At 42.7% G+C, this 19,484-nt stretch overlaps 1 protein-coding gene across 1 annotated transcript; it reads left to right on the forward strand.

Annotated features, from left to right (window-relative positions):
• The first annotated feature begins 625 nt into the window (after positions 1 to 625).
• On the forward strand, positions 626 to 16,340 carry slc35e1 (solute carrier family 35 member E1). The gene is made up of 6 exons (XM_060941601.1): positions 626 to 1,031; positions 1,944 to 2,014; positions 2,226 to 2,363; positions 2,723 to 2,848; positions 7,904 to 8,149; positions 15,377 to 16,340. The coding sequence occupies exons 1-6, from the start codon at positions 704 to 706 to the stop codon at positions 15,590 to 15,592; spliced, it is 1,125 nt and encodes a 374-aa protein (XP_060797584.1). The 5' UTR covers positions 626 to 703; the 3' UTR covers positions 15,593 to 16,340.
• The last annotated feature ends 3,144 nt before the right edge of the window (positions 16,341 to 19,484 follow it).

Genomic DNA, 19,484 nt, shown 5'->3' on the forward strand with positions numbered 1-19,484 from the left:
TTATTGTTTTTATAAATAATCATCTGGATGTCGATAATTGTGGACAAAGGTGTTGGTAATTGTGGGACGGTGTCGATAATTGTGGATAACAGTGCCTAATTGTGGATAAAGGTATCGATAATTGTGGAACGGTGTCACGTGATCTGATTCACTAAGTAATTGGGAATCTTTATTTTTTGTCCAGTGGAAGTTTGGGTAATTATTCATGCACAGCTTTATGTACTGAAAGTCTTTTCTATTTTTGCAACAGTCAAAAGATCGTCAAGGTGTCGATAATTGTAGCCACTGCTCTAAATTTAAGTCTGTGTAAAACAAATTTTAAATTAAAACTGTTTTGTTAATACCACATACCGATAACTTAAAAAAAATCATCTGGATGTCTAATTGTGGACAAAAGTATTGATAATTGTGGACAAGTGTTTAATCGTGGAACGGTGTCACGTGATCTGATACTCTAAGTAATCGGGAATCAACTCGTTTTTTGTGCAGTGGAAGTTTGAGTAATTATTCATGCACAATTTATATACTGAAAGTCTTTTCAACGGCCAAAAAAAAGATCGCTAAGGTGTCGACAATTGTATCGGCCGCTCTCTTTATCTGTCTGTCACAGGCCCCGCCCCGCGGTGTGAGGAAGTTGTAGTTCCACGTCCGAGGCTCCCGGCAGCAGCAGCGCGTCTCTCCGGCGGTCCACTCGGGGAGGAAGATGGCGGCGGTGGAGCGGCCGCCTGTGAAGGAGGCAGTGCGGATCGCACTGCTGTGTCTGTGCTGGTACACGGTCAGCTCGGGCGGTAACGTCGTCAACAAAATCATCCTGAACGGATTCCCGTACCCGGTCACCGTCTCGCTCTTCCACATCCTCTCCATCGTGCTGTTTCTGCCGCCGCTGCTCCGCGCTTGGGGCGTCCCGAAATCTGAAGTACCTGCTCCGTACTACCGCTGGTACATTCTGCCCTTGGCGTTTGGGAAATATTTCTCCTCCGTGTCGGCGCACTTCAGTATCTGGAAGGTTCCCGTGTCCTACGCGCACACAGGTCCGTATTCCGCCTCTTTCTGCTCGCCTTTACACAAACACTGAGCCCCGCCGCTAACTTAGTTAGCATGTAGCTATCGTGACGTCAATTGGAGGCTGGGACAGCTAACTGTCTCAGGTTTGTGCGCTGAATCTAAATTAAAACCGCACGATGAGTGCATCAGCTTCTACTGGAACTCCCGGAGTAACCTTTTGTCTCTTTTTTTTTTTGTCTTTAATTTTATGATTAAAACTGAGTCTGTGTCTTTGTAGTTAAACAGCTGTCAGGAAGGAACAACCCCAGAGTTAGCGATAATCAGCGCACGAGCTGAACATGGAGGGAGTATATCCTGATTTCCGGTGCTGTTCCGGAAATAAACACTCGAAGCCTGATACTTTTGAATGTGAACTAAATTATAGTTTTAATAAGGAATTTCTGGCCCAGGTTTAAATCCCGCCCACCTGCCCAGGCGAAGGAAGGGGTTTAAATCCTGCCCAGGTTTAAATCCCGCCCACCTGCCCAGGCAAAGGAAGGGGTTTAAATCCTGCCCAGGTTTAAATCCCGCCCACCTTGCCCAGGCGAAGGAAGGGGTTTAAATCCTGCCCAGGTTTAAATCCCGCCCACCTGCCCAGGCAAAGGAAGGGGTTTAAATCCTGCCCAGGTTTAAATCCCGCCCACCTGCTCAGGCGAAGGAAGGGGTTTAAATCCCGCCCACCTGCCCAGGCGAAGGAAGGGGTTTAAATCTCGCCCTGCGCCATGTTATTGACACAGCAGCTATTAGTCCTGAGTCTGCAAAAAAGCAGCACTGTTTTTAGTTTTTCACCTCCATTTCTGGAGTTCTGAGATTTAAACATGTCTACATTTGGATGTCAGGTGGCATAATAAAACTATTTTAAGTTAATGCTTTGAGTGCTCCTTTCTCTGTTCCAACAGTAAAAGCCACAATGCCAATATGGGTCGTGCTGTTATCACGGATTATTATGAGGGAGAAGCAAACCACAAAGGCAAGATTTGATGTTTTGTTTGCTTGTTTTTTTTAATCTTTTCAGTAATTGTGCTGCATGTCATTTGCTGAAATCTACTTCTCAAGTGTCGCTGCACGAAGCACAGCTCGTGTCTTGTACACCAGTTCTATACTGTGACACGGTGTTGTTTTTGTATCGTGCATTATTTGCTTTATCGTCCTCAAGTTTACACCCCGTTTGTCTTTCGTAGGTCTATGTCTCCCTGATACCCATCATCAGTGGTGTCCTGTTGGCTACAGTGACTGAGCTCTCATTTGATATGTCAGGATTAATCAGTGCTCTCGCAGCTACACTTTGCTTCTCTTTGCAAAACATATTCTCCAAAAAGGTAAGTTATTCAATAAACACGTCTGATCAGTCAGTGCCAGTACAGCTGGCTAATATTTGTGTGTCTTATGAGCGTTAAATACTTGTCTACTCTTGCATGTATGAGTATACTGTTAGTTTTGTTTCAAGTGTTACTAGGCCTCCAGAGAGAGGTGAATAAATACACAGCGCATGTTTTTAAAGTACTAACAGCCATCTTACCAGAAAGAGTTTAGTCAAATGAATATGCCATACTCCTCAGTTGTCATCGATGGAAGTAAAGCTTGAGATTTTAATGTTGTTTAAATGCTGCTTCATTCTCTATTTACTGTACTACATGAAACTCTGCATAAGTAAACACATTCTGTATGCATATCTTAGGTTTTACGTGACACAAGGATACACCACCTCCATCTACTCAACACTCTTGGCTTCAATGCAGTTTTGTTCATGCTGCCCACATGGGTTTTAGTTGACCTGTCTACATTTTTGGTTGATGGAGACTTTGTAAGTAAATGAAAGCCAGCTGTGACATTTGACCTCTATTCTTACTGTGTGGTTTGTGATAGTTGTTTGAAGATTATATCCCTCATCAAAAATTCCTGGCCAAGGGTGGCTCACGTGACATAAAATAGCTCCACCAGTGATTAAGCAAAATATCTTGTGATGTAAAAAAAAATGGATATGGTGTGAGTCAGTCATGGTATATCCTGGATATACCATAAACTGACGTCACAATTTCAAGCTATACAGCTGACTTGAGTCCATTTTAAACAATAGACAGACAAATAGAAGTTGTTTAATATAATCGAAAGAAAAACATTAACATTTCAGCCAGGGGGATTTTCAGCTGAACCCGTTAACCACGCTAATCAATAGTTTTAAAAGCTTTCTGGTTCTATGAGTCAGTAATTGTTTTTATTTTTTTTCACAGTCCGGTTTCCATCAAATCCTGCGCTCTGATTGGCTGGCGAGCGGGTCCGTATCATACGATACGGACCCTGGTTATGGACCTCTGGCGACTCGCTCGTTCACAACAACAAACATAGTAGCTTATTTTTTGTCAACGTTTCTTTTTTAAAAATTTTTTTTTATAAGATTATCAAAAATCTTATAAATTTTTGCCAGCATTTCTCAGGAGAATAGCATTAATTTTGCATCATGGATAGCGATAACGACAGTGTTCACAGCGAAAGCGAGTTTTACTACCCTGAGGAAGAAGAAATAAAAGAAAACATTTTAGGAGAAAGATAAAAACCTCTAACTGTTGCTAACGCCGAGCAAAAACATGGCTGAATCCTGAATGACTCCTATTTGTATAAATAGGGGACTACATAGGTGGCAAAATGTAGTTTTTTTTCCTGCCATGGAAGTGCACTTGTATACCGAGGAGAAAGCAATTTGCATTACAGCCGTGAATGAGGATTCAAAATGGCGGCTCGGCTCGGTTTTCCCTTTCGGGCGCTCTCGTTTTCTGTTAGAATTTGGTAAAGAAAAAAATAAATATATTATTAACCAGCTTAAGGTCGGTCCGTATGGTGAAATACCGTGACCTCGGCCTTGAATACTGACCTCGGCCCAGAGGGCCTCGCTCAGTACTTTCAAGACCTCGGTCACGGTATTTCACCATACGGACCTCCCAGCTGGTAAATAACATATTTATGTACTGCTTGGTCTCTTTTTCAAAGACCAAAAATAACGGTTTAGTAACCGACTCGAGTCACAGCTGTGGCTCTGCAAGCGTTTTGTGTGTCGATCTATGTATCATGATCATGCTTAGTGAGGCAGGTTATAGCGTGGTAAAAAAACAAATGGGTAAAAAAAGCGATAGCATGGTACATTGTACATGCATATGATGGCGGTCATACCAATATAAACAACAAACATGGTTGCCTCCAGTGAGTTTATGCCGAGATTCAATCTTAACACTTTTAGGTTGGGTTTTTTTTTTTTTTGATGAGGGCTATAAGTCAAATATACCATGCAGCGAGAGGCGCTGGTAATTATGGATGATCTTCAGTGACTGGCATAGTACTATTTCCTTTAGGGCTGTGCCCCTCAGAGAGCAGTACTATACCAGTCACCTCAGAGAATCCATAATTTCAGTCGGAGCCTCTCACTGCATGGTATTATTTGATTACTAGCCTCAAGTTACCACCGTGAAGTTTCCTATAGCAGTACATCCCTAAGGGCTTCTTCTTATACCGAAGCGATTTGCCAACAATTTTATTTTTTATTTTTTAAGAATTGACTTATTTTTTAATCCGTTTTTGTTTTGATTTAGAAATTATCAAATACATTTGTTTCAGTACTTTCATAAGACAGCATAAATTTGCGTTTGTTATAGCAGCCCTCACCACTGACCAGCCGCTTTTTATCTTTGTCTTGAAGGTTGAGACATCGGCGCTCTCGGAGCTGCTGTAATCGAAAATTAATCAACACCCTTCTGATCAATCAAATTTGAGAATTCAGCGGCATTGTGCAATAAATACAGGGTGTTTTTTCAAAAAAATTCGATATCATTTCACAACCTAATAACTTTGCCAATTCTCGTTCAGTTGACCTTAAATTTTAACAGCATGTGTGGAAATGGATCAAAATTTTGTTTAACGTTTTTATCTTTTTAGGTATAGAAATGCCATCCACTGGAAAAGAAAAGGTGTTTTGTGTGTTAGAGTTCGCTCAGACACAGTCGAACAACACTCTGCAGCGTGCGTTTCTGAGAGAATTCTCTAAAAATGCACCAACTGCAATGCAGATTTGGACACGGCGCAAAAAGTTCAAAGAGGAAGGCTGTCTGTGTCTCGAAAGTTTGTGAAATCGTTCATGGAATCCACGTATCTTTTTGAATTTCTCGTTCAAATTTTGAGGAATAAATCTTGCATTGCTCAACATTAAGCCTTTTCAGGTTCATTTGCCTAGACCAGGGCTTTTCAAAGTGTGGGGCGCACCTCCCCTAGGGGGCGCCAGAGTTCTTCAGGGAGGCAGCATGAGGAAAAATAAACCAGAATAAGTTACTATTGCGGACATTTAGCGAACTTCAGCTAGCCTTTGCCAGAGACAAAATGGATCGATTTTTAGTACCTAAAGCTGCAGTGAGTGAGGAGACAGAGTCTGGGCCAAGCAAAAAAAAAGAAGGAAGTATGACCACGATTATTTAAAGTTTGGATTTTCATGGACTGGATCTGAAGATGCTCCACTGCCACAGTGTGTTGTCTGCCAAGAGGTGCTAGCTAACGATGCTATGAGATGTTTAAAATGTGTAAAACAAGATGTTTAAAAAAAAAAAAGCACAGATGCTTAATGTGTAAAAAAAAAAAAAGAGGTTGTAAAAAAGCACAGATGTTTAAAATGTGTAAAACAAGATGTTTTAAAAATGTGTAAAAAATGTTTTAAAAGGCGGCACGGTGATGTAGTGGTTAGTAAGGTATTAGGCAGAGACCCGTCCACCCGTAAATTTGACGGGCAATTGCCGATTTCAACGGGCAAGTATACACACAGACGGATACTGAAACGGACGATAATGCCGAAAAATTTCGCACATGAATACTCCCACATGTCATCCGATAAATCCAGTTATGTTCCGCCCACACACGGACTGGCCATCGGGAGTAGCGGGAGTTTTCCCGGTGGGCTGGTGGTTCAGCGTGGGCCGGCGGAGAAAAAAAAAAAAAAAAAACAGTTGCGCGCTGGCCTTTAATATGATAAGCAATGTTAACAGTTTCTTTAACAAACTGTTAACATTGCTTATTACAGTTGCGCGCTGGCCTTTAATATGATAAGCAATGTTAACAGTTTGTTAAAGAAACTGTTAACATTGCTTATCATATTAAAGGCCAGCGCGCAACTGTTTTTTTTTTTTTTCTCCGCTGGCCCACACTGAACCACCGGCCCACTGGGAAAACTCCCGCTACTCCCGATGGCCAGTCCGTGTGTGGTTCCGCCATCATTTACAAATCGTAAGAAACAGTTTAATACGAAAAATACTGAAAACTTGAAATGAAAAATCAGAATATTTCATCGTTTCCGCCATTTTGGCCCGCACTGAATCTTGTAACATGCGGACTGAATAAATCGCGAATTCTGATTGGTCGAAAATTGCCAAACACCCTGCGTTGTAGTTTCCTCTTTCTTGGCGGGAGAACCGCATTTTTTTTTGCTGACTCACTCTTCTGGATCAAGATGAATCCCAACAAACGCCCCAAATTGAATGTGACAAAAACTGATTCGTTTTTCCACAAAAAGACAGAAAAGGTATGTGTGATACATTGATTAACAAGGGGGGTTCATTGGGGTATGGTAAAATAGAATACTGTTGGGGTTTTTTTTTTATTAAATACTGTAACTAGATCAAAAGATTATATACAATTCATTGTTGTTTATTTTCTTTTCACTTTTGTTACCAAATCAAACACCATACATACATCTGATACATTCAGGAGTGAAACTGAAAAAAATACAAAGTAAAAATATGCAATATTTCTGATCAAAAATTACACGCCATTTCACCCTGAAAATGTCCTAGAATGCAGGAAATGAAGTCTAAATTTCAAAAATTTTCTGGGGGGGCATGCCCCCAGACCCCCCTAGAGGGACTTCGCGCCTGCGGCGCTCGTCTTCGCACCTGCGGCACTTATCAGGATTATATAAAATATTATTTTTGACTGGTAAATTTCTTTTTCTGCCTAATACCCTAGTGGTTAGCGCTGTCGCCTCACAGCAAGAAGGTCCTGGGTTCGAGCCCCGTGGCCGGCGAGGGCCTTTCTGTGCGGAGTTTGCATGTTCTCCCCGTGTCCGCGTGGGTTTCCTCCGGGTGCTCCGGTTTCCCCCACAGTCCAAAGACATGCAGGTTAGGTTAACTGGTGACTCTAAATTGACCGTAGGTGTGAATGTGAGTGTGAATGGTTGTCTGTGTCTATGTGTCAGCCCTGTGATGACCTGGCGACTTGTCCAGGGTGTACCCCGCCTTTCGCCCGTAGTCAGCTGGGATAGGCTCCAGCTTGCCTGCGACCCTGTAGAACAGGATAAAGCGGCTAGAGATAATGAGATGAGAGATGTTTTCAAAAAGCACAGATGTGTAAAAGAACAAAAATGTGTACAACAACCACTTTTTTAAATACGAATGGAACATTAAGTATAGCAACAACAAAAATTGTAAGGGGGGCGCTGTTGTTTATTTGCTCTCCGAGGGGGGGGCGGACTCTCCCACACTTTGAAAACCCCTGGCCTAGACTATGTAGTTTCTGGGATATTTACATCTCAAATAATATCAAATTTTTTTGAAACACCCTGTATTATTGCCGTTACTACCATTTACTTCTTTCATAACGGTAATGAACGCTGTGGGGTTGTGATGCTAAAATGGCTCCCTTCCTCATTTCAAATTTCATTTCCTTTCTCTAGTCTCTGTCTAGACTTGCTCTGTGAAATAGAAAACCAGGAGCATGCACGGAGAGAAGAAAATATTTTCCAAGGAAAATTTGTATAAACTTGCAATGTTGTGTGGTTTTTTTTTTTTTTTAAATTGTAATAGCTTTTCCTTGTTTCTTGGTTTTTACATAGACCGAGATTTCCAATTGGAGTGGAACATTGGTGTTGCTCATCATCAGTGGCTTCTGCAACTTTGCACAGAACATGATTGCCTTTAGTGTGTTAAATCTCGTCAGTCCTCTGAGCTATGCGGTTGCTAATGCTACAAAGAGGATCATGGTAATCAGTATATCATTACTGATGCTGAGAAACCCTGTTAACTTGTCCAACATCTTGGGGATGATGACGGCCATCTTGGGAGTCTTTCTGTACAACAAGGTAAGGATTTCCTACCTTCGTAGTGATTTAGAAATGACTATTTTTATAAACTAGCCCACATGTACAGTGCCTTGCATAAGTATTTGCCCCATTTTTATTTATTTACTTACTGTTACAACCTGAAATGGACTTCGGTGGTGAACGGCACTTTTCAGGTCTTCCCAGAGATTCTCAATCAGAACGAGGCCTGGCCTTTGACTAGACCATTCTAACACTTTTGTATGATGCGGTATGCTTGCGCTCATTGTCCTGTTGGAAGTTGAGCCTCTGCTCCAGAAGAAGTACAGTCTTTGTCATGTAGGCATTATAGTACAGTTGTTTTCTTCTTTGCCTATCCCAGCCTGTTAAACCAGTATCTCACTGGGCTGCGACGGCCTGCGACTAGTTGGAGACACAACAATTGCGATAAAATATGCGAATTAGCAACAATTTTCACTTGGAATCACACTGAATTGGTGTTCGCATATTTTACCGCAATTGTTGTGTCTCCAGGCTGTCGCAGCCCAGTGAGATACTGGCTCACACTTCCTGTCTCACGGAAACTGACTTGAGAAGGGCTCGTGACGGCTTTGCAACGCCAGCGACGCATTTGCGGCTATTTTGAGAGCGATTTTGTCGCACGAATTTTTTGAACATATTCAAAATTTCAGTGACAAAGGAGCGACACTTTGCGACTCATCCGAGGGAAATTGAGAAGCCCCGCGAATGTTTCAAGACACTTTTGAAACTCTTTCGCGAATGACGTTCACAAGCTGTCGCAGCCCAGTGAGATACTAGTCTGGCTAACGCAACTTCAAAGCTCTGCGAGCATTGGTCTGGCAAAGATATTAAGCCCAACCGTTTCCCAAAGCGTGTGGTTGACCCGCCTCCTTGAAATGCCTCAGTTTGCTACTGGTCGAAGCCAGAAAAGGCTGTGACGAAGCTTAAACCAATCACATCACTCTTTCCTCTGACGTATGTGACGCGACGGAAACTGCTTGAGTAACAGGAAGAAGATAAATACCTCCAGGGCTGCTCTTTGCTCCGTTTTCAATGAGAACTTCCCGTTGAATGCTTTCAATACAGCGTCTACCGCTGTGTCAAAGGCTTGCCGCTGCTCCATGTTCGTAATGTCTCTAGTGAATGAAGCGCTTCCGGCATAGATTCTGTAAACAATCTATGGCTTCCGGTCGCAGTTCTACTACGTCACTGCCTTGAACACGCCTCTACCCAGGGCCGTTGGAGATGCTCAAAGTTGATTGGCTCCCGATTTTTCGGGAGCTTGGAAGAGCTGGAGATAGCTTGCCTTGCCAGACTAAAGGCCAATTTATGCTGACAACCCAGTCCTCGCAGACAGTGTCTGCGTAGCCCCCCCACCTTCGCAGACTCTCTGCGCGCACCTCCCAAAAATTGTGACCACCGCAGAAGCCTCGCAGACAAGAGGGCTCTGATTGGTCCACTCTACATCCGCTGTACACGCACTTCCGCTTCCCTACTTTCCCGATTTGGTTTGTTTTCACTACCGCCATTTTTAAAAACATGAGCGAAGATGGAGCAGCATGAAGAGCGGTTGATCGAGGAAGTGAGGAAGTACGTACATCTATACGACTCCAGTTCTAGTCATTATAAGTAACCGGAGGATAAACACTCCACTAACCACACCCACCAACTACTCCTAGCGATTTCGCGACTTCGCGCCCCCTTGCGTTGTGGCGGTGAATAACATCGCGCACGCCTATTACTCCCCGCTCAACGATAAATTACAACTGTCTGCGAAAAGCTATCTGCGAAAGCCTTGTCGCAAGAGCATGCAGAGGCCTTAAGTTCGCAACAGGCCCCCGTGTTGCGTCACACTTAGGATGGGCGGGCCCAGGCTAGTGAGATACTACCCTTAGGAAGCTAGGGTCAGACTGCAGGGCCTAGAGCAGACAGGGTTGAGATCCTTGAGGCAGGTTGATGGTACTGTGGCTTGAACCCATGCAGATAGGAACAGATTTTCTTCTAGGATTTCCTTGTATTCCATTTTTACCTGGGGCATTGTAGGGACAGGCGTATTTATATTGAGATTATGTAACACTTTAACGACTCTGTTCAAAGAAAGTGACATCTGGTGGCAGAGAGTTGGACCAGAATTAACTTGGGTCACTACTTCTACATTGTTTGTTTGGTTTGCAATTTAGCAAAGTATGTTCATTCTTTAATCATGATGTCCGAAAAGTCAGGAATATGCTGAGCATATACAGTACCAGTCAAAAGTCTGTACACCCTTCTAATTCAGTGGTGGTTTTATGCCTCCGCCACTGTAAGGTACAGGAGGCATGATGTTTTCGGGTCGTTCGTGCGTGCGTCCGTCTGTCCCGAAACCTTGTGAACGCGATATCTCAAAGGCGATTGAAAGGAATTTCACCAAACTTTCACCATTTGTGCGCTTTGGGACAAACATGAACTGATTAGACCTTTTGATCTCAAAATCTACGGTCAAGGTCACTGTCAGGTCGAATGTCTGTCCGAAAACCTTGTGAACACACTATCTCCAAGGCGAATGGAAGGAATTTCACCAAGCTTTCACCATTTGTGCATTTGGGGACAAAGATAAACTGATTAGATTTTGAGATCAAAATATCTAAGGTCAAGGTCACTGTGAGGTCAAGTGTCTGTCCGAAAACCTTGTGAACACAATATCTCCAAGGCTGATACAAGTAATTTCACCAGGTCAAGATTACTGTGAGGTCAAATGTCCATCCCCATATCACAACTTGATAAGGCGTGTAGTCTCCCGGGCGGAGGCATCCCGGTAGACTAGTTTGCAATTTAGTACTAAATTGCACTAGACTAAGAGTTCTATCTAGTTTAACTTTATTAATTAAGTCACTTCATGTCTTAAAGTAATGATGGATGTCGTTTCTCTTTACTTAGTTGAGCGGTTCTTGACATAATATGGATTACTGCAGTTGTGGAATAGGGCTATTTACTGTATTGTTATTATTTACTGTTTGATCTCGGACACATTAAAGAAGGCAAGAAATTGCACGCATTAACTTTTGACGAGGCACCTGTTAATTGAAAAGTGTTCCAGGTGATGACCTCATGAAGCTGGTTAAGATAACGCCAATAGTATGTAAAGCGTCATCAAGGTAAATGATGGCTACTTTGAAGAATCTAAAATATGAAATCTAGTTTTTGTTTACCACATCATTCCAGATGTTTCATAGATTTGAGGTTTTCAGTACAGGTAGTCGTCGACTTACGACTGATCGACTTTACGACCGTCTGGTTATGACTGGCAAGTGTTTCCCAGCTGAGCGTCCGACAATTTCTGCCCCAGCTCCCGGCAGCACCTCTTGCCGTGTACAACAGTTTCCGCCCCAGCTCCAGGCACATTCGCAGTCTCTCGCGCACGCCGTCATACAGTTTCCGCCCCAGCTCCAGGCACATTCGCAGTCTCTCGCGCACGCCGTCATACAGTTTCCGCCCCAGCTCCAGGCACATTCGCAGTCTCTCACGCATGCCGTCATACAGTTTCCGCCCCAGCTCCAGGCACATTCGCAGTCTCTCTCGTGCTCCCTCGCGCACTCCGTCATACAGTTTCCGCCCCAGCTCCAGGCACATTCGCAGTCTCTCTCACGCACTCCGTCATACAGTTTCCGCCCCAGCTCCAGGCACATTCGCAGTCTCTCTCGTGCTCCCTCGCGCACTCCGTCATACAGTTTCCGCCCCAGCTCCAGGCACATTCGCAGTCTCTCTCACGCACTCCGTCATACAGTTTCCGCCCCAGCTCCAGGCACATTCGCAGTCTCTCGCGCAAGCCGTCATACAGTTTCCGCCCCAGCTCCAGACACATACGCAGTCTCTCACGCACGCCGTCATACAGTTTCCGCCCCAGCTCCAGGCACATTCGCAGTCTCTCTCGTGCTCCCTCGCGCACTCCGTCATACAGTTTCCGCCCCAGCTCCAGGCACATTCGCAGTCTCTCGCGCACGCCGTCATACAGTTTCCGCCCCAGCTCCAGACACATACGCAGTCTCTCTCACGCACGCCGTCATACAGTTTCCGCCCCAGCTCCAGACACATATGCAGTCTCTCTCACGCACGCCGTCATACAGTTTCCGCCCCAGCTCCAGACACATTCGCAGTCTCTCGCGCACGCCGTCATACAGTTTCCGCCCCAGCTCCAGACACATGCGCAGTCTCCCTCGCGCACTCCGTCATACAGTTTCCGCCCCAGCTCCAGACACATACGCAGTCTCTCACGCACGCCGTCATACAGTTTCCGCCCCAGCTCCAGACACATGCGCAGTCTCCCTCGCGCACTCCGTCATACAGTTTCCGCCCCAGCTCCAGGCACATGCGCAGTCTCCCTCGCGCACTCCGTCATACAGTTTCCACCCCAGCTCCAGGCACATGCGCAGTCTCCCTCGCGCACTCCGTCATACAGTTTCCACCCCAGCTCCAGACACATGCGCAGTCTCCCTCGCGCACTCCGTCATACAGTTTCCACCCCAGCTCCAGGCACATGCGCAGTCTCCCTCGCGCACTCCGTCATACAGTTTCCGCCCCAGCTCCAGGCACATGCGCAGTCTCCCTCGCGCACTCCGTCATACAGTTTCCACCCCAGCTCCAGACACATGCGCAGTCTCCCTCGCGCACTCCGTCATACAGTTTCCACCCCAGCTCCAGGCACATGCGCAGTCTCCCTCGCGCACTCCGTCATACAGTTTCCGCCCCAGCTCCAGACACATGCGCAGTCTCCCTCGCGCACTCCGTCATACAGTTTCCGCCCCAGCTCCAGACACATACGCAGTCTCTCACGCACGCCGTCATACAGTTTCCGCCCCAGCTCCAGACACATACGCAGTCTCCCTCGCGCACTCCGTCATACAGTTTCCGCCCCAGCTCCAGACACATACGCAGTCTCCCTCGCGCACGCCGTCATACAGTTTCCGCCCCAGCTCCAGACACATTCGCAGTCTCTCGCGCACGCCGTCATACAGTTTCCGCCCCAGCTCCAGACACATACGCAGTCTCCCTCGCGCACTCCGTCATACAGTTTCCGCCCCAGCTCCAGACACATACGCAGTCTCTCGCGCACTCCGTCATACAGTTTCCGCCCCAGCTCCTGGTTTATGAAACGAGCAAATGCTCCCGCCAGCCCGAGCGCTGCAACAGCTGATGATAACGTAGGCGACCCACAGCCAAGCACCAGTGATGCCAGCGGTCACTAGATTTTGTTTTTTGCCATGTTTTACATTTGTATTTTGGTATGTCTCAAACTAAAATGTTTTTTCTATTTTTCACACCTGTATTTCGTATTTTTTGCTTTGCACATATTAAACGAATTGTACTGTACGCAGTGTAGTATGCAGTGTTTGACTTAAACCAAATAATGAGCCAAGGTAATGAAATAAGAAAATGTTGATAAAATAAGACTTTAAGACGATTACAGTATCATTACCAGGGGCTTCAAAGTTTGGGAGAATAGCAGGGTACAGATAATTTACAGCAGGGTGCAAAATGGTTTTATTTATTTATATATATATATATATATATATATATATATATATATATATATATATATATATATGAGAGAGATATGCAAGTACGAATTTTTCATGGGGCGGGATGGTTTGGAACAGGCCATCTAAAATTGGGATAACATTTACCCCCGACGGGTATTTGAGGTGGGTCGTCTAGCTTAAGCTTGATTAGCGTTGTTGCGCACGCCAGTGTTTCCCACAGAAATTTTGGAGACTATGGGGGCAGCCCATGGGGGAGGCGCGGGGGTTGTTTAAAATTGAGTGATATGTTAAATATTAAGTTATTACTGAAAAACTATTGATTAAAAAAAAAGACACTGAGAAATGGTCCTATAAACAACTTTACCAATATAAAATTACCAGGACTACAAAAATGCAGAAAAATAGGCTTTACTTATCCAAATGCTCCTGTTGGTTCAAAAGTTAAAGTGCAGAGAACCTCACAGCACAACATGAAGTTACCTTAAAATATAATATAAATGCCTCAGCTTTCATGGAAGAAAAAAAACTATTAATACTAGTACTGTGTGCAGGCAGTCTCTCCTGAAGACTAAATTAAACAATAATTATAAACTAATAAAATAAATGGCTCAGGCTTCATAAAAGAAAAACAATTTGAGCAGAATCTCACAGTATGATGCTGAAGCTGCCTAAACAATGGAAAATAAAATACCATTTTGGCAAAAACGTTGGCATCCATTAATTTCTTGTATTAAGTAAAAAAATATGTTGCCAGATACTGCTGACATTTTACAGCCCAAAATATGTTCAAAACTCGCCAAAGTGCACTTAAAACCGCCCAGATTGGGCGGGAAACCTCCCAATCCGGCAACACAGGTGGCAGTAATGGCTGCACTCGTGTCGAGGATGTAAACACAATCTGGCAACACAGGGCAGTAATGGCTGCACTCATGTCGAGGATGTGAACACAGCTGACGCGGCAACGGACATATATGACACAGTGGATGTAATTTACGTTCACAACTATTTTTGCTGTCAAATATTTAATATTAAATTTTGTGACTCGACTGACAATAGCCGGCGGCATAACAAGCCACAGCCGGCGATTTGCCGCCGGTGACCGGCTACTTTTGAGACCGCTGCATTACACATCACAATATACTTGCGTTCATTTAACATAGGCCGACTTATGACCAGATCGGTTTACGACCGGTCAGTCGTAACCAAACGCAGTCATAAGTCGACGACTACCTGTATTGTTCTCAAATGTAGAAAATAATCAAAATTCAGAAAAACCTATGAATGAGTAGGGGGTGTACAAACTTTTGGTCAGTCGACCCGTGATGGGCAAAATCCACAAACACATGATATGGCAGCTGAGAAAATGTGTATTTTGTAAGATTTAGTGCATATGTTGTAATAATAAATACAGTATTTAAGTATAAATAGTTTTGATCTCATTGGCTCCTGGCTGTTCAGACACACGGTATATTTAGGGTTGAGGAGTGCGAATACTTATGCAAGGTGCTGTACTGCTTTGTTCTTCATGTCCATGTTGCAAAGTTTTTTTGAAGCATTTAGGATTATATTTCATATGCTGGAAGTATTTTGAAATGTCCTCTGGGCCAAATGAATTCATTGTTTTAAGATTTTATTCGAATGAGCTTTGGTGGGAATTAGAAACATGTGAAGCTTAAAATTATTCATCAAATACTTTTGCTCCATAAGAGATCAAAATTCTGTTATTCTACAGGCAAAATATGATGCGAACCAAGAAGCAAAGAAGAAATTGCTGCCAGTCTTTTCACAGGACACGATTTCATTTGACAAACCCCAGTCTAATGGCTCCGTGTCCTTAAAACAAGGCTCAGAATTTCAGTACAGCCGGACCAACATGCTCAGCGACCACTTCCAGTACAGCAGGCAGGCCTACACAACGAACTATGCCTCCAACCAGTATGTCGTCTAAGTGGAGAGAAACTGATCAATGAACCTGTTTAGCTGTAAAAGAACACTGTATTTAGTGTGGAACTTCGTTTTTCTGTGCCAGATCCTCTTATTTATTTCACTATATATTTTTTTTTTTTCAGTAGTTTACAAAAATTCTCATTTAATTGAGGGTGTAAATCTTTTAGCCTTGGTGAAATACATTTATGGGCTAAACAATTTTCATTATTAAAATACTGTGTATCAATTTAAGGTGTTATGGTTGCTCTCAATATTCTTTGAAACGGGGAAGGCCTCAGACTTTGGAACTGCTACACACTGGGGAAACATGTTCTCATTACCCAGAAAAGACGATTTCCTAAATTCAGATAATTGGAACGCTGCTTCTACTTGATAAATATTTTCCTGTATTTATTTTTGTAGATGTTCTAAGTGAGGCATATCATGAAGTCTATGAATGTGTAATGCCTGGTAAAGGCATGCTCTTGTTATAGTCGGTACTTTCTTGGTAATCAGTGTTTTGAGAGCCGGTTCTAATCATTATACGGACCTCTAGTAATTAGGTTTCTTTGTGGTTTTCGTTTGGATTTCAGAGGGTGTGTGTTTTTGTTTTATTGATCATTTAAACTTTGTAAGTAATGCGGATTCTTTGATAGAAAGTTGCAATGCAATTTTACTGTTTTAATATCAGTCTTCAGTACTTTTCGGAATGGGCAGATTATTCAGCAGTGGGTCGGATACGCAAGTATTAAACTCCTTCTCGATGGCCAGTTTTTTGTTTTTTTGTCGGGGACATGTTCAAAACAGGATAATGAATGTTTCACAGAAATGCTTGTTAACTTTTTTCTGTTTTGGAAACCTTTCATAACATGATCATCATCAGAAGCCATCCTTAAAGTGCGATTCCACCATTGGATGTATTCTTTGGCATAAAATACAATATATTTTATGACAACATGACTAGACAGAGAAATCTTTTAGCTTCAAAATGATATATCAAACATAATTTTTTGACAACGACAAGTATATTAATTTTGCGACCAAAGTCACCTAGCCTTTTAATTTCCGCGCGGTAGTGAAACGTGATGTCATCGGCAGGTTCCCCTTCTTGTGTACCACGTGTCGGTCTATTTTTAGACCAGGAAACCCCCAAAGTGAGAGAGTCATTTCTCCTCGTATATGGGGGCCAAAAAAATTGCGAAAAATTGAGTTCTTTCAGTTAGCTAGATTTATTGGTATTATTTTTATCGCGTTCTATCCGCCATTGCTGATATGTGCCACGTCACGTGGTACACAAGAAGGGGAACCTGCCGATGACATCACGCGTGGAAATTAAAAGGGTAGGTGACTTTGGTCGCAAAATTAATATACTTGTCGTTGTCAAAAAATTGTTTGATATATCATTTTGAAGCTAAAAGATTTCTCTATCTAGTGATACCGTTTATACATGTTGTCAAAATATATTGTATTTTATGCCAAAGAATACATCCAATGGTGGAATGGCACTTTAAGACGTGTTAATTACAAAATATAATATGTATTTAAATGTTTTAGACTGAGTTATTGCCTCAAGGGAGAATGCTCAAGTCAGATGACTTACGTTTGAAGTGGATTAAGTTTGAATCCATTTTAAGTAGCATATAGTACACATAGTGGGTAGAAATCCTGTGTTTTGGAATTTTCTTTCAAAAACTGATATCCTGTTTTTTGGGTTTTTTTTCCTTTTTACAATTAGTTGCGTAAGTCTAACATGGCCTTGTAATGGAAGGTGTGATGTCTATTAGCTTATTTTGATTATTTTTTTCCCAGAATATTTAAGTTACAGCTATGACTTTGATTTTTGCACAGTTATTCAGTGTTGGTTTGTACTGTCTCCTCCCTAAAGCTTTCAGAATTGCAGATGGTTTTTATCTTAATCGTCAAGGGAAAAGGCTCCATTGGTAAAAATGAACGTGTCTGACTGCTGGGAAGTTAGACACAGTTTTAATAAAGTGCATGTAAATTTCTCTCTGCAGCTTAAGAGTAACAGATCAATGTGATTTTTCGTATGCAACTATAGAGGTTTTTGTAATTATTTTTTAATGCAGTCCAAACTGAATTAGACACCGCAAGAGTTTAGCCATTTTAAAGATGCAACTGATGACTGAATGCTTCATAAAACATGTCTGATGTGGGATTTTATTGTTCTTGTGAAAAACTGCTTGCTTGGTGTGAATGAAGGAATTAAAGGCTGTGATAATGCTCAAGATGATCATTTGTAGGCCCTTATGCTGTTTTTAGTGTCAGCGGAGGTGCATTAAAAGTTAGTGTTCATTTGGATGTTGATTATCTTGAAGGAGATGCAGGAAGATGGTGTCTGGCCTTTACAGGTGCTGCAAGGCCAGTATTGCCGAGTCTGATTTTCCTGGGAATTAGGCTGTATTTTCAACATTGCGACATTAGGTTGAATATTAATCAATGAGGGTTTTTTTTTTTTTTTTGGAAGGGGGTGCAAACATGATTGTTGCAGGCTAATTAATGTTTTGCAAGCTAAAGAGGTCAACTTTATGGGACGTGGTAATAATAAACATATAAAGAATTAATGGTGCATCAAGGAAAAAAAAATATCGTAACTGTAGGAAATGCATAGAAAATGAAACAAAAACAAGAATCTGCTAATCTGATTAGTTTGTTGCTTCACAGCTCTGAGAGTAGCCTGTGATTGTAGTTCAAATCACAGGCTTATTAATGCGTGCACCTTCTAATCTGTTATTTCTACAGTAAAAGCTAATGTACAATGTAAAAACTTGTATGGTGGATGCACCAAAATAATCTAAGACTAAGGAATAATTTCGTCTGTTGAAAAGTTCTGTTCAGAACTCACACATGGTTTCAACAGAAGAAATCGCTGCCACTGAAACTTCTCTTCTCACTTCATCTCATTATCTCTAGCCGCTTTATCCTGGTCTACAAGGTCGCAGGCAAGCTGGAGCCTATCCCAGCTGACTACGGGTGAAAGGCGGGGTACACCCTGGACAAGTCGCCAGGTCATCACAGGGCTGACACATAGACACAGACAACCATTCACACTCACATTCACACCTACAGTCAATTTAGAGTCACCAGTTAACCTAACCTGCATGTCTTTGGACTGTGGGGGAAACCGGAGCACCTGGAGGAAACCCACGCGGACACGGGGAGAACATGCAAACTCCGCACAGAAAGGCCCTCGTCGGCCACGGGGCTCGAACCCGGACCTTCTTGCTGTGAGGCGACAGCGCTAACCACTACACCACCGTGCCGCCCTCATAATAAGCTGCTTATTATATTAAATGACAATTGATTTTTGACTCACCGGGGTTAATTCTGGTTGATGGAGAGAAAATTGTGTTTAACTTGAGATGTTTGAAAATCTGTGAAAAGTGCACCAACGCTGAAAGAAAATCAAGTGTGTCAATGAAATCGAAATGCCATGGTTGAGTGGCCACTTGTCTACAAGTTTATATAGATAGAGTGACTGACTGTAATGGAGAGTAACCTTGGTGAATATCCACAAACGTAACATGACCATCTCATGTAACCACACTCACATTTTTGTTCAACCAGCTTCTCATGTCTAGGGAGAGTATCAACTGTTCTATATCTGATATTCAATTACTCCTAGAGCCAAGCATGTAATACAAACTGAATAGCAAGTCCAACTCGATGTTTTTTTTTGTTTTTTTTTTTTATTTCTATGCGCCACAATGTACAGGGTGTTTCAAAAAAATTTGATATTATTTGAGATGTAAATATCCCAGAAACTACATAGTCTAGGCAAATGAAACTGACCAGCTTAATGTTTGAGCAATGTAAGATTTATTCCTCAAAATATGAATGAGAAATTCAAAGGTATGTAGATTCCATGAACGATTTCACAAATTTTCAATATTCAC

The sequence above is a fragment of the Neoarius graeffei genome, chromosome 15 (assembly GCF_027579695.1).
Source record: "Neoarius graeffei isolate fNeoGra1 chromosome 15, fNeoGra1.pri, whole genome shotgun sequence".
In the NCBI taxonomy this organism is placed as follows: Eukaryota; Metazoa; Chordata; class Actinopteri; order Siluriformes; family Ariidae; genus Neoarius; species Neoarius graeffei.

Bases quoted from the DNA above. Each gene is read 5' to 3' on its own strand.
- slc35e1 (XM_060941601.1), top strand. From the start codon at position 704: ATGGCGGCGGTGGAGCGGCCGCCTGTGAAGGAGGCAGTGCGGATCGCA. The intron at 1,032-1,943 runs GTCCGTATTCCG...CTGTTCCAACAG, and splicing joins CGTGTCCTACGCGCACACAG to TAAAAGCCACAATGCCAATA. The intron at 2,364-2,722 runs GTAAGTTATTCA...TGCATATCTTAG, and splicing joins AAAACATATTCTCCAAAAAG to GTTTTACGTGACACAAGGAT.